This window comes from Sebastes umbrosus, chromosome 1 (assembly GCF_015220745.1).
Source record: "Sebastes umbrosus isolate fSebUmb1 chromosome 1, fSebUmb1.pri, whole genome shotgun sequence".
Classification (NCBI taxonomy): domain Eukaryota; kingdom Metazoa; phylum Chordata; class Actinopteri; order Perciformes; family Sebastidae; genus Sebastes; species Sebastes umbrosus.
In genome coordinates this window covers 6,986,239-7,002,550 of record NC_051269.1, presented here as the reverse complement: position 1 = coordinate 7,002,550, position 16,312 = coordinate 6,986,239, and the positions used below count along the sequence as shown (strand labels likewise).

General features: G+C 39.0%; 1 protein-coding gene across 5 annotated transcripts in view; it reads left to right on the top strand.

Moving 5' to 3' along the window:
- The window catches only part of raly (RALY heterogeneous nuclear ribonucleoprotein), a 174,317-nt gene that overhangs the window by 140,849 nt on the left and 17,156 nt on the right, over positions 1 to 16,312 (top strand). For all 5 annotated transcript variants that reach the window (XM_037765815.1, XM_037765823.1, XM_037765790.1 and 2 more), the window contains exons 8-9: positions 6,303 to 6,475; positions 10,916 to 10,963. In XM_037765815.1, coding sequence (XP_037621743.1) covers positions 6,303 to 6,475; positions 10,916 to 10,960 — 218 coding nt within the window. In that variant the 3' untranslated portion in view covers positions 10,961 to 10,963. The remainder of the gene's footprint in view (positions 1 to 6,302; positions 6,476 to 10,915; positions 10,964 to 16,312) is intronic.

Below are 16,312 nucleotides of genomic sequence, written 5' to 3'. Positions count from 1 at the left end.
CCTCTTACTCTCACTATTCTTGCTATGTCTCTCTCTCCTATGTTGGCATCCATTGCTCCAAAACACAAGAGCTCACCTGTGGAACATTTTATTGCTAAAGCTCTGATTGCTAATTAAACAATTGTGCAACATGTATTTGCCCATGTGAGGATTCAAAGTGGATAGTAGGGAATAAAAGTGTAGCATTTTGAATGGCAGGGTGTTCCATGTGAACACAAGAGATTTAAGATTGTAGAAAACAATTGAGAAAAACTGTAATACATACTATCATATAGTAAAACCTGTCCTGCATGTACATTTATGTCAAAATATGTCGCCATGTTATTAGGTAGTTGGTTATGGTAAACAATTTCTGAAAGATATTTATATACTAAAACGTAAAAAAGGTGGAGGCTGCACTGCTGAGAGTTCAATTGTGTGTACACTGGCCAAAGAAACATCAGTTTTTCACGGCCAGGCACAGATTTTGTTTTTGTTTGGCGTCCTGCACCTGGAACGCTTGGAGGTCGGAAGTTAGACAATTTCAACTGGGAAAATGTCCAACCTCCGAGTTGTCTGGAACGCAGCATTACATCTTGATTGATGAGTTGACAATTTAGCAATTAGCCGTTTAGCCAGGTAGCACGTTTATTGGCCAATTGGTCCATGGGTGTGGCATTTTTGGATGTCGGTGTTTTGAAACGGTAATCAGGTGATTGTATGTCAGACTCCTGTGTCTCATGTAGAGAACAGAGGGCATTTTCTTGCAAAAAGTGTTGAATTACAAATTGGGTGCAAAGCAGAAAATGTGTTTAGAGTTTTGGAGTCTCGAGCTGAGGTTTTGCTATCCAACTGTCAGTTTCAATAAATATGCTTAATGTGTACTTTAATATGTTAGTTATTGAAAAAAATCCTTAACTATAGAGCCTCTACTTCTGCAACAACAGCTCTACATTGAAGCTATACCAAAATAGCTGAAATGCATTTTTGATGAACAGATCATTGAAACATTGAGAAATACAGTACAATGTGTGATAGTAGGACATCTGGGCTATTATACGCTGTATTAAGAAGGGAAAGATTAGTCTTACAAGCATTTTCATAAACCAGTCAGTTATCCAGAACTGGTAATATACAGTAAGTTAGATAAGATCAGATATAAAAATATACAAAATGTGTCTCCAAGCTGCTGCATCACACATCTTGCCAACAATGTCACAATGTACTCACACGACTCGAACATAGATCATACATACACTCATGCATAAACATACTTATATTTACATGTTGAGTGTGAAGATGGTAGTTCTTTAAAATAATAAAATACTACCGTTTCAGTAACACTTCATAATAAGCATCATTTATAAATGATAAATTGATAGTTAATTCAACTTAGTTAATAATTATATTACTGTTAACAAACAATGAAATGATAAAATAATAGGTCTCAGAGGGTTAACTATCAATTTACCATTTATAAATGATGTTTAGTGTTACCATAGTTTCAAATAATAAAAACCAGGTATAATCAAGCCAGATAATCTAGTCGAAATATATTAGTCCCCAATAAAATCATCATACAGCACCACTACTTGTTGCTATTGAGGATGGAATGAATGAAGTTTTGTACCAGTTTAGCCTGAAGGCAACACCTCGGATTCAGGGTTCAGAATTTATGATGGGTTGTTTTCATACATAAAGGATGAAGATAGTGATGTTGGTTTCTTTTCCCAATGATACTCAGGGCTGTTTGAGTAAGACGTGCGAGCTTGTGCTGACAGGTTTCCATGCCGGCATGCCATATTGAGTTGCACTCTCTAAAATAGTTTGATAAAACAGAATCATGAGTTTACTCTCTACACCATAGAGTCGAAGAAGCCTTCTCAAAAAAGACATTTTTCTTGTAGCCTAGAACAAAGGTCTTCACTGTGTACATACCGCGTGAGCGAGCTGTCGAGGCAAGTTTCCTTTCGACATTAAAACACGTTCTAGATCGGTATAGAACATCAATTCCATAGATAATTTCACATAAGACATCATCAATATGTGGTTCGAATGTGAGTTCAGAGTGGAGCCATAGGCCCGAGTATTTCATTTCATCAGTTTTACGCAGCTAAGTAACATCATTACATGTAATAGCGAAATAATTCAATTTGGATTTGAGGCGCTTTTTCGTGCCAAAGACCATAGTGTAAGATTTCATTTTATTAAGCAGTAATTTGGTAGATGAGAGCCAGTTCTGTACGGTGTTAAAATCAGGTTGTAGGGCCGTTTGGATTAGGAGTCCGGGGAAGTCACCTGACATCTGTTCATGTCATTTAGTGGATCCAATGTTAAGTATAATTATGGTAAAAAATAGAGGATAACAGCATGCAGAAGGGCCCGCAGGGAGGCCAAGAAATATTTCTCCCATCTGCTGTCAGGCTGCAATTCAGACCGCTGTGATGAACAGAAGGCTTCAGATTTCTGGATCTGCACAGTCAGAGAAGGGATGTGGTCGACCTGAGGGCCTCTGAAAAATCACGTTACTCTACAGCAAAATGCTCACTGGGAATATTTTGTCATCAGTATTGTTTATGTAAATCGTGACCTCTGAACTTGCTTTTGCTTGTAATGTCTTGTGGTGTAGAAACTGAATAATTCATTTGTAAACCGCCGCTGTACCCTGACCTCAGTGTTTTCATTCTTTAAATCCATATTTAAAAATCATGAAGGTTGAGGACAGTTGCAGCTATGAAACGACGACCACAGGGCTCAAATTGAACCGATGAACTCGTAAGGTTGCTCAGAAACATTTGTTTCTTAGAATAAATTTTGATTCATGGAAAACTTCAAGGACAACATGTATAAGTGCACACATCAAAGCATAACAAACAAAGCACATTGTTTCTGTTCTGACGGGCAAAACTTCTTCCACACGACCTATAAATATCCTAATAAAATACATTTAAATTCAGCCTCCTCAAATTGATTGCACTTGTCATGTCACATTTTGAAAAGTAAAGACGTTTTTGTCTAACTTGTCTTCTAAAACGTCGTACTCAGAATGACAGAATTGCCCGCCCGGCTGCAGAAGTTCACAGAGAAATTCTCAAGAACTGTAAAAAATACAAAACCACATAGAAAAGCCAGTGGATGGAAACAGACTCCAGGATGAAAAGAAAGCAGAACCAGCTTTTCTCTGAAAGCATGCGGAGCTGGACAGTGTTCAACACTGAGTTTATATCTGCACCAGGAGCCTGGGATGCAGCTTCAGAGACATAATTCCAGGCCTCTGAATCACAGCGCCACATCTGAAATTTTGCCAAACGATTGCCAAACTCGTCACATACAGACGCTTGGTCAGGAGTCAGGACCCGTTGATGTCACTTTTCAATGCACGTGGTACCCCTTTAGCGTAATTTTTCAATGTACAGGGTAGTGCAATGCGTGGTTAACGTTATACGTACGTAATATAAGTTAAGAACAATAAATCTAGGCTCTGAAATTAGCCCCCGCCACCCGCCAAATATGGGTAAATTGTTGGCAGTGGCAGCAGAACTCATCAAGACACCCGCCACTTTGGCAGGCAGGGAAAATGCGAGAGATGGGAATAGAGAACCGTAGTTGTCCGCTTTCTTGGCATCTCATGCCTCCGTGACCGACGGTTACGCTGCACAATGACGCATACATACGCTTTATCATGTTTCAGTTTGTTTTGGACCGGAACCAAGGCGGAGAGAAAAAAAAACGCTCAAAAGCATGGCGCTACTAAACCTGAGGGGGCGCACCCTATTTTTTCCCTGATAATGCGACAATGTGAACAACAAATCTGTGCTAAAATCATCAGGATGAGAGTTGGTAATGTTACCTGTTAGCAGCGGGTGGGCAGCGCAGTCCTGACTGGATAAATAGCGGAGCTACTAACGTTAACGGAGGTTCCATTGAGTTATTATTATGAGGCGTTCAAAGTCTGCTCAGCACAGTGACCACTGGACGAAGGTAAATTACAACGTCATCATGATGTGTTCAAATGTAATCTCGTAAAATGTATTTTTTTTTGCGTGAAATTTGAATAAATCCAGATGTTTGTAGGAAATGTTTTCAAATCAATAAAGAATAGATAATAGAGAGAGAATTATGACCTGTTTAACTTCATAACAACTTACCAAGATTTGTTTTAATCAAAGCAAATATTTAAATAATCACAATCGTCTGAAGTGTGTGCTTTTATGCAAATAACCACTATAGATGACGTAATTCGAACACTGTCATTTACCGTGTATGTAATGTTTTTTATGTTTAATATATCAAACATTGAATGACATCAGATCATAAATGTTTTTCCTTCATTTGGCACAGCGATTTCAAAAGTGGCAGATAAAATTTCTGAGTGGCAGACAAAAAAAAAAAACTTGTCTGCCACAGTGGCACGATGTAAAAAAAGTTAATTTCAGACCCTGATTACGTCATTACTTGGTTAGGTTTAGCAAAAGATCATGGTTTGGGCTAAAATAAGTATGCTTGTTATGTAATTTAAGTTAAGTAGGTAAGTTAACTATGTAATGTACATGACATAAGTTAAGTATGTTACATTATGTGCGTAAATCATGTTATGTAACTTAAAATGAGTCAACGTTGAGTTGTGATTTCACTTGTGACACGACCAGCGGCTTCCTGAGTCTTTGTGTTTGTTTGATCCGCAAACTTTTTTGCTCTTTATACCTCATCACCTGACTTCCTCCTTTACTCGCGTCATAATTACTACGGCCACCAGAGGAAGCCCTGCACCTCCAAAACTGATGCTGGAGGGGTCCGTCGAGCGTGCAGGGATTTACAGGTCCCACCTCTCCAGAAGCTTTGCTCCTGTCCTCGAGTGACCATTAAAGCCCACCTGGAAAGTCCCGTCAGGTCCAGTTACTCTCATTCCGCTGACTATGCTGCCTACGTATTCCAGCCATTCACAGTTCTTCAGTCTTTGTGTGGTCTTTCAGTGTAGTGTAGCCTGTATCTGCTCTGCTGATCCCTCTCTGATCTCTGAATCTGGTCTGTTACACAGCAGTAGTGTTGGTAAACCATCCCACAGTAATCTGAGTGAGTAAGGAAAAGGGTGTTTTACACATGGATGAGGACTTTCCTGTTTACAAATGCCTTTCCTCTGCGTGTTGCACCCAAACCAGAAACTAATTACTCGACGACCACATGCAGCTTCTGCTGTCTGCAAGTATGTTAACGAGATGACTTGATCATAGATATTATTTGATTTTATATTATTTTTTCAACCTGGAGGCTATTTTCCCAAGTGACTAATGGAAATAACAATTGCTGAAAGTGGTCCAGTATTGAGGGAGAGTGCTGAAGACAGCAGACGCTAAATGAGCTGTGAGCAGCGTCAGTGTAATGTTACACCCACTAAAAGTGTTTGTTTTTGCCGCTGACAGGCTCAGATTAAAAGAGCGTACAGAGAAATAAAAACTGTTTTTTCTTTCCTTTCTCTTGATCCAGTCTCTTTGTTGTGTCCAAGTCTGTGAAATCTGAATATCTGTATACTCTGGCTCAAATAAATACAAATTGAAAGAGCTCATCCACATTGTGGAAATCATCTAAATATTCAGCCATGACATTGAACATCTTTTAGATAACACTACTTTCTGTACTCCATCACAACAAAACACTCGCGTTTCCACCATGGATGTATTCCACTATTTCACCGTTGTCTTCCGGCAACACGTCACCTCGCCAGATTTCAGAACGAGACTTCTCCTTGAGCGAGACTCTTTCCATAATGTTGTCAAACACTTCTAATAACAATCAGAGCCTGTCAGGGCAAAAACAAGCACTTTTAGTGGATGTAAATGACGGTGCCAGCTTGCCCCAATAGGATTACATTACAGCCAGTGAGCAGCATGCCGTCTACAGCGTTCTCCCTCAATACAGGACCACTTTCAGAAATTGTTGTCGCTATTAGTCAGTTAGAAACAAAAACATGGGAGAATAGGGTCCAGGTTGAAAAATACCAAAGTTACCCTTTAACCCCAATCATTAATTATAAAGGTGTTTCCAGCTTCCATCTAAGGTTTTGAGAAAGCTCAAAGAGGATTCAGTCAATCTGTCCTTAAAATGTCTGGTAACCAACCAAAGCCACATGCCAACAGCCAATCGGAGCATTTAAAGGGAGTGCTCAGGATCACTTAGATCGGAGAGGAAACAATGAAGCTCCTTTTCATCAGAACTGGGAGAATTCAACCAGCTGTTTTCATGGCCGACGTCGTGACGCGTCCAGATCACCTTGTACTTTCCACGTTTATCTTAACATTTGTGTTTGTCTGTGTGTGTTGGTGCAGAGCGGAGGAAGGCAGAGGAGTGTCAGAGCGAGGAGGCGTGGCAGGAAGGGGAGGAGTCGAGCTCAGAGCTGGAGGACGAGGAGGAGCACAGACAGAACAGCGAAGCTGGAGAGGAAGACGAGGAGGAGGAGGAGGGAGAGCACACGCAGGACGACACGCACGACCACATGCTGGTATTTACACCTGTGTGTGTGTGTGTGTGTGTGTGTGTGTGTGTGTGTGTGTGTGGGAAACACAGGGACATGTTGAGTGACAGCCCCCTGATTTGCATAATGAGGCAGAAATGCATGAAGAAAAGATGTAAAAATGTAAAATGTATAAAGAAAAGAATACAGAAATAAATAAGTTTGGAGAAATAAATAAGGGTAAATCACACAGAAATGAAAAAAGAAATGCATAAATATATAAATAAATACACTTTTAAAAAATGAAAATAAATAAAAAAAACTAAATAAATAGATGTTATAATAATTATAATAACAATAAATACAAATTTAATTAGTTAAATACAAATGATATGCAAAAATGAATAAATACATTTATAAATATATCAAAAACAAATACAAATAAATAAATAAAAGGGAACATTAAACAAAAGAGTAAATCAATAAGGGTATTAATACAAAAATAAACTAAGTAGTAAATTAAAACAGAAATATCAATTTGTCACATTTTATGTATTAATTAATGGTTACATTTATTTGTAATATTATTTTTGTTAATTTAATGATTTAATTTATGTATTTATTGAGTCATTTATTTATTGATTTATTTTCAATTTTGGCATGTTCCGTCCTCCATCCATAGCTACACACTGTTCCTCTAAATCTCCTCTTAAAAGGACAATAAAGAGATGAATTAAACTTGATCTGATGATCAATAAAATCATTTAAATGTTAATTAAGCAAAAAACTTTCTCTTTGTTTCAATGTCTCAAATCTCAAGACGTATTACTTGTTTTCCTTCTAAATATGATAAATCGGTTTCAGACTGTTAGTCGGACAAAACAAGAGTGTCCCAGCAAAGATGTTGTAGCTTTGAGAAATTGTGAGGGTCATTTTTAACTAATTTCTGATATTGATTGATCAAAATATAATCAAACAGATCAACACATTAATAGATAATGTAAGTAACTGATCAGGGTTAAACTAATTCATTGTAGTCAACATTTTGTACACACAAGCAGAACCACGGACAGACGAAGCATTTGACTTCCCCAAGATAGCATGTTTATGTATTTATGTTTATTATTATTTACTATTTTAAGACTTAAGCATTCATTGAACATTGGACAGAATGTATAGGCATCAATTAATGAGGTGTGTTGTGAGGTCATGCTGCATTATTATCCCCGTCGTGTTTTTCTTGCTGAACTCATTTGCTCTGTCCATATTCACAAAACAACCATCAAACAATCAAATAAAGTAGCACACTGCAATAAAAGCACAACGAACCCAGATTAAGAACCCCCCCGCCACTCTTAATTCCTGCTTAATGAAATTTTCCATAAGGCCAATAATAAATACAATTCACAGATATTTGACTGAAATGCAGCATTTTATAGACAAAGTTTCACTCATAAGCATTCTGACAGTGAAACTATTCTCATTATCAGCACCAGGGGAATAGTCGAATCAACAACATATGAACACCAGTAAATATAAAAAAAGATATCAAAGCCTCCAGCTGTTTTCTCTGAAAAACATCAGGAGGCTCACTGGCTTGAGATCTGTGGGAACCGGCCCAGTCGGCCCAGTCCAACGTATACGCACTCGCTCACGCAGAACAGTTGGAGTGACTCACCGCGTGCACACAATCTGCCACAGTGGCAACACGCTACGGTGAGGAAACGCTGCACGCCACCATTCCAGCAACGTCCCTGAAGGAAGATCAATCAATGTTCCTGCACTGATGAAAAAACTCATAGCCTGAAATGATAAGTCAGTTAAGTAGTCGCTCGACAGAAGATGAATCATCGACTCGACGAGTCATTTTTCAACATCACTGAGTTCCAGCCTCTCAATTCATCATCACCTTTATTTAAGTAGGAAGTCACATTGAGATTAAAACCTCTTTTACTAGTCAGACAGGGTCAAATAGCAGCATCAAACACACAAAAAGACAACACTGAATCACATAATACACAATAGGTACGACAAAATACATTACATCATCATACAGTGCATTAACAGTGCAGCATGTTGGTCATGTGTTTGCTATTCAACTGAAACAACTGCAGTGACCACTTCCTTTATTCTATATTTAAAATCATTTAAAGAGATAAGGGTCTTAAGTTTAAGCTTGGCCTGCAGATCATTCCAGGACTAAGGACTGTAGTGGAACAAGATTGTTTTGCCAGCTTCTGTACTGATAGAAGGAACTTTAAAACTGAAGCCATTTATGTGACCTTCGATTATGACTGTATGGGAGAATTACAAACTTCTGGCTTAAGTAAGTCAGAAGTTTGCCAGAGATGATCTTATAGACTAAAATGTACCAGTGTTGTAACCTCCGCAGAGTGAGGGATGATCATCCTACCATGCTGTATAAGGGACAATGATGGGTCCTGAAGCCAGAGTTAGTGACATACTGAGTATACAGGGGGTCAAGTTTAGACAAGGTGGATGGTGAAGCAAACCTGTAAATAGCATCACCAAAATCAATCTGAGTCAAGAAAAGGTCAGCAACTAAGCGTTTTCTTGATGCCATGGAAAAACAGGACTTTAGCCTGTACAGAAAACCCAGTGTGACTTAGAATTTCTTTGCTAGATGGTCAATATGGCATTTAAAATTTAGACTTTTGTCCATCCAAATTCCCAAGTATTTGTAATTGTCAACAGACTGAATAGAGACACCATCGAGAGTGTTAATAGAAATGTTTGGAACTTTTGTTCGTCCATGAGAGAAAATCCTAGTTTTAGTTTTGGTTGAGTTTTAAAGCAATTTCAGATCTTACAGATCATGTTGCAGGGTGTTAAAGTCAGTCTGTAGATTAGAAAATGCAGTCTCTGCGGTGGGGGGCACAGGAGTACATGACAGTGTCAACTGTCAGAATCTGATGCTTTTCGTTGTCTTTTGTGACGGTTAATTGAACATCATTTAGTTTTTGGAGAAGTTTCAGGTGGTTGCAATCTAAAACATCACCACTAGATGTCACCAGATACCACACACTGCACCTTTAAACACCAGATGATCAATTCATCTAGAAATGTGCACATTCCACCTCCGATCCAACCGACCGGTACACCCGAGGCCGCTGCTATCCAACTACTGTAATCTAATCTAATCTAAATAGAGCGGCCCTCCCTCTCCTTGCTGCTGCCGCTGACCTCGGCCGCCATGTTAAAAAATAAATAAAAAATAAAGATAAAGGCAGCAACTGCTCGCTGTCTGAAAGCACGTTTAGTCTTGTTCAGTGACCAGAGATGAAGATAATTTAAAAATAATCGAGGGGATGTATTCTCGATGTATTCATCAAATCACCTAATTTGCCAGCGTCATCGTATTTCCTTTAAAACCTGCACAGGGAAGAACACAAACACTGTCCTTTATCTCCCGACTTAGTTTATTTAACATTCTGAGACCCACAGTAGAGCCGTTTTAGTCTTTTTTAGGGGGCTACAGGAGGTCTTTAGGGGGAGATAGCAGATTAACAGTAGATGTCACATAGAAGTGATGTACATCATCTGAAAGCTGGGAACCTGGAGATTAATTTGATATGCAGCTCAGCACTGTGTCAAGCATAAATCTGAAATAAAATAATTAATTAGTTAATTAATTAATTATAATAAACTGTAAAAAAGTATAAGGTTTAGAACATTATGATAGAAGTATGTGATGGTCATCCCCATGCTCTATTATGTCTCAAAAGTTATTGCAGCAATTTTTGGGTTGATGCCATTTGTTACACAGATTTAGTGCTAAATTTAACAATTTGTTACCACTGGAGAATTGATAAAAATGATCAATAATCCTTCCAAAATACCACATGAAGACACCAAGACCTTGAGGGACACCATAGAAAAAAAGCCATGCTGTGAGTTGGGATCAAACACTTTTAACATTTTCTAGAAACTCTATGTAGAAAGAAAGAAAGGGCTGGCAGCAGCAGCGGAAACGCTGCCGGTGTGGACGCCATACGCGTGGGACACGCAGCGGTTTAGGGAGGCAGCTGTCTCGCGCTGCTCACTCGGGCAGTCTGGCCCAAGCATAAGTGTCTGTGTGTTGGGAATGAATGCAGGTTGGGAGTTCATATCAGGTCAAAAAGTAACTTGATGGATTCCAATGCTTTACGTAATATAATGCTTTTTAAATTGTAGTGCTTAAATGCTCATAATACCTTCCCAATATAACACTTAATCCTCCAACGTATTTGATGCTTGTGGTATGTGAAGTGTTTTGATGCACTCTGCTCTTCTAATTACACATAGTTGCCTACAGATAAACTTGATTTGATTTTTTTTGGGGGGGGGGGTCTTTTGCTAAATCTATATGAAATTATTCTCCTGTTATGTGAGCTAGCATTTGACATAATTGTGAGGCCAATTTGACTGAATATTTGGATACTTACAGTACATATTTGTGTTCTGACTGTGTTCTGTTGTTGTGTTCAGGAGAACAGTCGCCTATCATTAGAGATGGACTGCATTCGCCCCTGAGAGGTGAGTGTTTCTTTATGAAATTGGGTTACACTCAAAACTACAAGACTCTCTCTCTCTCTCTCTCTCTCTCTCTCTCTCTCTCTCGCTCTCTTACCTGTTATATTCAAAGACAATGTGAGTTCTCCCCGACTCTCCTCTTTGTCTTTACTGTTACTGTATTTACCTAAAGACTCATTTCAGTTATATTTTTTTCCATCTCAGCTGTCCAATAAAACATGCACAAACATGCACGTTTAGCAGCTGCCATTTCAAATGTCCTCTTCTCAGAAACCTGTCAGCCCAGTAAAGTGAATTTAGTTTAGACTAAAGTTTACTGGCCGATAAAGAAAGCTGAAGTACCACAGTCCGTTTGAAGTCCTAGTAAAATCCTCTGCCTCTTGCATTGTGTTAGAGTCTCTCTGGAGCAGACATAACAAGGTTCTTGTGGGGGGGGGCACAGCGGTGACGTTGGGTCCACATTTATATCAAACAGGTTTGAAATGATCCGAGGCTGCCTCATCGCATGTGGAAACTCTCTGTCATGCTTTGAAGGGGCGAATCGGATATAAATTAGCCTTGACTTCTTATAATTTGAACCCGGATTGAGAAATATCAAAGAATCACTTTGTACCAGTTATATTCAATATTCTAGCAGCAGATCAAACTGAGATGATTATTTAAAAATCTATATTTAACAGTTACATGTATTGCTGAAGAGACAGGCTTTCTTTTTAAGGAACACCTTGACCGACTCCACTGGAGCTCTTGAGGGTTGAAGGTCTTGCTCGAGGGCACTTCAGTGGTGGTACTGAGCTGCTCTTTCATTTTCCCAACTCCACATTTAATCTGCTGGTTCCTAAAATCGAACCCTTACAATAGTCTGTTTCTCAAATTTTTAGGCCACGTGCACCTAATTTTGGTACCAATCCTTGACAAACAACCGTTTACAGAACGTGTAGATGCGATCTTAACATGTCACACATGTTGGCACATGTCGAAGAAGCCAGTGCAGTTTGCCATCTTTTATCACGTTAGTCGCTTTTGTTTTCCACTGTATTGCGAGCCTGAAAAGTTTCACTGATTAAAAACATCTTCAATTAAATCTTGGTCCAAGTATGAGAGTCAGAATGAATCTTAAACCATCCTGAACCATGTGGAACTGCTTGAAGGAAATTTGCAATTTGTAAAGGCTGCTGTCAAAACATACATATAAACCATACGCACAGCGTCATATAGCGAATTTAGCTTCGAAAACTTGACTGGAAGTTAAAAGGTCTCATTTCGATTGAGCTCAGATCATCTCGATGTTACAGAAGAAATACAGATCAACTCCGTCAGTTCCTGCAGCTGACATTGTATGAGTTTGTCATCATGTCATGTTTTAATATTACTCCCATTCAATCGTTGTGTGTCAGGATGAGGAACAAGCTTGTTAGATCGCTCTTATGATTCGAGTTTTGGTGTTCTCATTTGCATGACTTAAAATAGATTTAATTGATTAAAAAGGAACATTATCGCTGTTTAGTGTTAAATTGTTTATTAATAATAATAATAATAATAATAATAATAATACACATATTCTATTCTATATGTACAAATATAAAGAAAGATATGGAGACCCGCACTGTTCACGAACCAAGATGTTATCAAAGGATCTGATTATCCAACACAGTCTCACGGCAGTTCGCGAAATAGTCACAGAATTGATTCTATTTGATTTGTGTAAATAGACAAGAATTTCCTTTTTTTTCATGACGCTCAGCACGACTTTCAGCAGCATATTTTATGTGCGTTTTCCTACGAATGTCACGTAAACGCACGTGTCCATTTTTCCGCTCCAGTCTTTTCAAAATAAAACTACTTATATATGTTTACGAATACATCGACTTGGTTAGGCTTAGGCAACAAACTACTTAGTTAGGTTTAGGAAAAGATGGTTAAAATAACTCCAGAAGTGCTGTAACTTAATGGAAGTTACGTGACAAATAAATTAACGTTGACTTCTGGTTTCACATGAGACACGAACAGCGGTCTCCTGGTTGAAAGTGTTGTGTTTGTTTGACCCGTCCACCTGCGCTCCCTCCCTCCCTCACGCCCTGAATGGACTCTCACGCTATTAATACCACGTCACACTCCGACCGTCGAATAACGCCGCGGGTGGGTTTACATTGGAGTTAGTTGAAAGCCCGGTACGTCACATACTGTTGCTAAAGGGCCTATGTGCGTCGGTTTCTGATGCCAAGGGGCGCCGACCAAACGGTGGTATTTGATGAGTTGGGACAGAACGGATTGCAGAATCACTTGTTATAACAAATATAGATAAAAAAAACTGAACTTTTGAACTTGTTATTATGGAGACCCAAAGTGAATATTAAATAAATTAATAAATAAGACATTGTGAAATAAATACTCAAAGATATAAATGCAGACAAAATATAAAACATTAACTTTACTATTTAAAACACTTTGGACTAACACAGGTGAGTAGCACTCCTGCACAAGCATGAGCCTGTTTATGCAGAAGTGTTTTAAATAGTCAGGTTTTAGTGAAGATGCATGTGTTAGTGAGCACACGACTGGATAAATGAGACATGGATTATTCTGCACCAGTTGTGTGAGAGTTTGTAAACGGATGTTTTCATTTAATATAGTTTTGCTGTTGTTTATACGCGGCTTTCATTTATTTCAGTTTCATCAAGACTTTTCTCTGTTTTTGATTCCCAGTTCACCGCGGAGGCATGCGAGAAAGACAATGTTTTCTTCAAGAATTCAAGGTGACACATGGGTGACTAATCGATATACAAATGGTCATTTTGTGGGTGAAGTAATATGGCACGCCACGCCAAAACAACAAAAATGAATTGTGAAAACTATGGACCACAGAACAAAACAAACAAATCTACATGAGCTGTGTGGCTGAAAGTGAGGAGGCTGCTGCTTCCACAGCTGGTAGTTCTGTCCTCATATAAACTGGCCGTTACTACTTTGTCCAATTCTTAATTTTACCTAGAAATCCTCTCATGGTAGAACCATGTATCCTGAAGATTATACACTGTATATTCCACACCCTCCCAACACTGCGAGGGAGTGTGCGCTCATTTCATAAAGTGCTGTAGGCCTCTTTTTCCTAGAAAGACGTTGAATTAAAAGCAGACAGTCTGCTCAGTGAGGATCTGGTTGGGTCCATTTTTCACCCACAAAAAGGGAAACTGGGAGAAGGAAGGGAAGAATGAGGGAGTGTGTACCTCAGGTTTGTGAAAGAGCAGCAGATTGAAGTGACATTCCTGCTTTTCAGATGCAATCTCTAAAGATGAAACCAGATCATCTGATATTTATACACGTGTTCCTCAAAAGCTTTTTGACCGCTGGTCAGTAGGGGTGGGCGGATCGATCTGAAAATATCGATACTACCGATCTCTACGTCTGGTTTTGAAGATCAATTCTGGCGTCAATAGGATCGGTACTCTTTTACACCCTTCTGTATTTTATCAAAGAGTAGAACTGTCTGTTGTAGATCTGTTGAACCGTTTGCTTCTCACTGCTGTTGTGATGTTGTGTGCATTCAAACAACAAACGCGTTGTGCACACGTGCACACACCCAGAGACTATAGTTCCTCCGACAGACACATGACGGCTGAAGAAAGAGGAGCATGTTTGGAGCTTTCTCACAGCTGTGAGTGATGGTTGAGGGTAGTTTGTGCTTTTTTGTAGTTATTTGCACTAAAAAGGTTGTAAAACATGAATTATTCTCAACAAATAATGTTTGCACATTCAATTTAAAATAATAAAAAAAACATATTTTAGTTTTCTGCCTTTAAAAAGTGTTTTTTAACATGCATGTGATAAGTAATTGACAGTGGAAAGCAACATGAAAGTACATAAACAGCTTTGAATTTTAAAAAAAAGTATCGTATTTGTATCGATATTGATGATTTTGGCCCGGTATTACTTGGTATCGGATCAAAACCAAATTTTGCTTTATCGCCCACCCCTACTGGTCAAGTAACCCAATCTCACAGGAAGGCATACAAATACCACGACATTACACGGACATTCTGCGTGTCATGAATAGACGTTTTTGCCTTTTTTCGTGTGTCATTTGTACACGCAAACGTCCGCAGTTACATTTAGGCAAGAAAACCACTTAGTTAGGGTAAGGGAGAACGTCACGGTTGGGCATAAAATAAGTAAATTACATACAGAAACAACTACGGTTGACAACGGTCTCGAACGCTGGTCTCCTGGTTAAAAATCCAGTGTTTGTTGGAAAGGATACACGGCGTACAAATGACACACAGAAATTAAGAAAGGCGTACTTATTGCGCGCTAAACGCCTTGCGCATTATCGTGGCCTTTTCGTGCAAATGGGCTGGGTCAAGGAAGGTTTATATCACCTCTATAAGAAGTAGGATGTCTCAATATTTACTTTGTTTATATTTGTACCTTTCTGTTTTTGTATATTGTCCATAAGGGAGTGTCTTATATACAATATACAGAAACAAATATTGGGATATTCTACTTCTTAAAACTGATGTTTAGGTCCAAACAGAGTCTAGCCTCTGTTCCACTAGCTTCTATAACTTAATGTGATCTCTCATTCAGTATTGCTTTAGTTTGCCTTATTAAAACTTCAAGTCTGCTGCTGAGGTCTACGTTCACAAATTAGCTTCCAGTACTTGAAAACAAAGGTAGACAAAAATTAATTTGTTAGCATACAAAAAACTTCAGTTCCAATGACAATTTATGATTGCAGTGAAGCCGGCACTTCCAACACGATACCTTAGGCCCTGTTCAGCCCTGGTATGAACATGCGTCCTCAGTGATCGGATCACAAGTGGACAGCTTTAAGTACGTCTGTTCACACCTGGCATTAGAATGCGTCTCAACATGCGTCTTCAGTGATCACTTGTGATCTGATCTCACTTCCCCGCCCAATATGCAAATAAACACGTAGTAAACACATGGCCGATACAGCAGCCGTTGTGACGTAATACTACATGAATGTCATTAGTAATATCCTACATATTCGTGAATTCTGGTACATTGTATTAACATCAAAATAAAAGGTTATTGTACCGGCGGTCCCCGGGGACAGAGGAACAGAGGGGCACATAGCTCCAGAGAGCCGGGGAGGACAGAGAACAGGTGGGCGGTTGGGTGTCAGCTCCGCGCAAAGTAGCGGAACAAAAACACCGACACATCTCCGACAGTACGATAATAATGCACTTGGTGTGCCCAGTCTTATATTCTGTAGATATTCTGTTTATAACCGATAAACAAGATATATTTTAATAAAATACAGTTGTACTGACAGGATACAGTAAAGCACAGAGGCTGTTTCCATGCTGACAAGTTGCCGTGTCTGCCTGT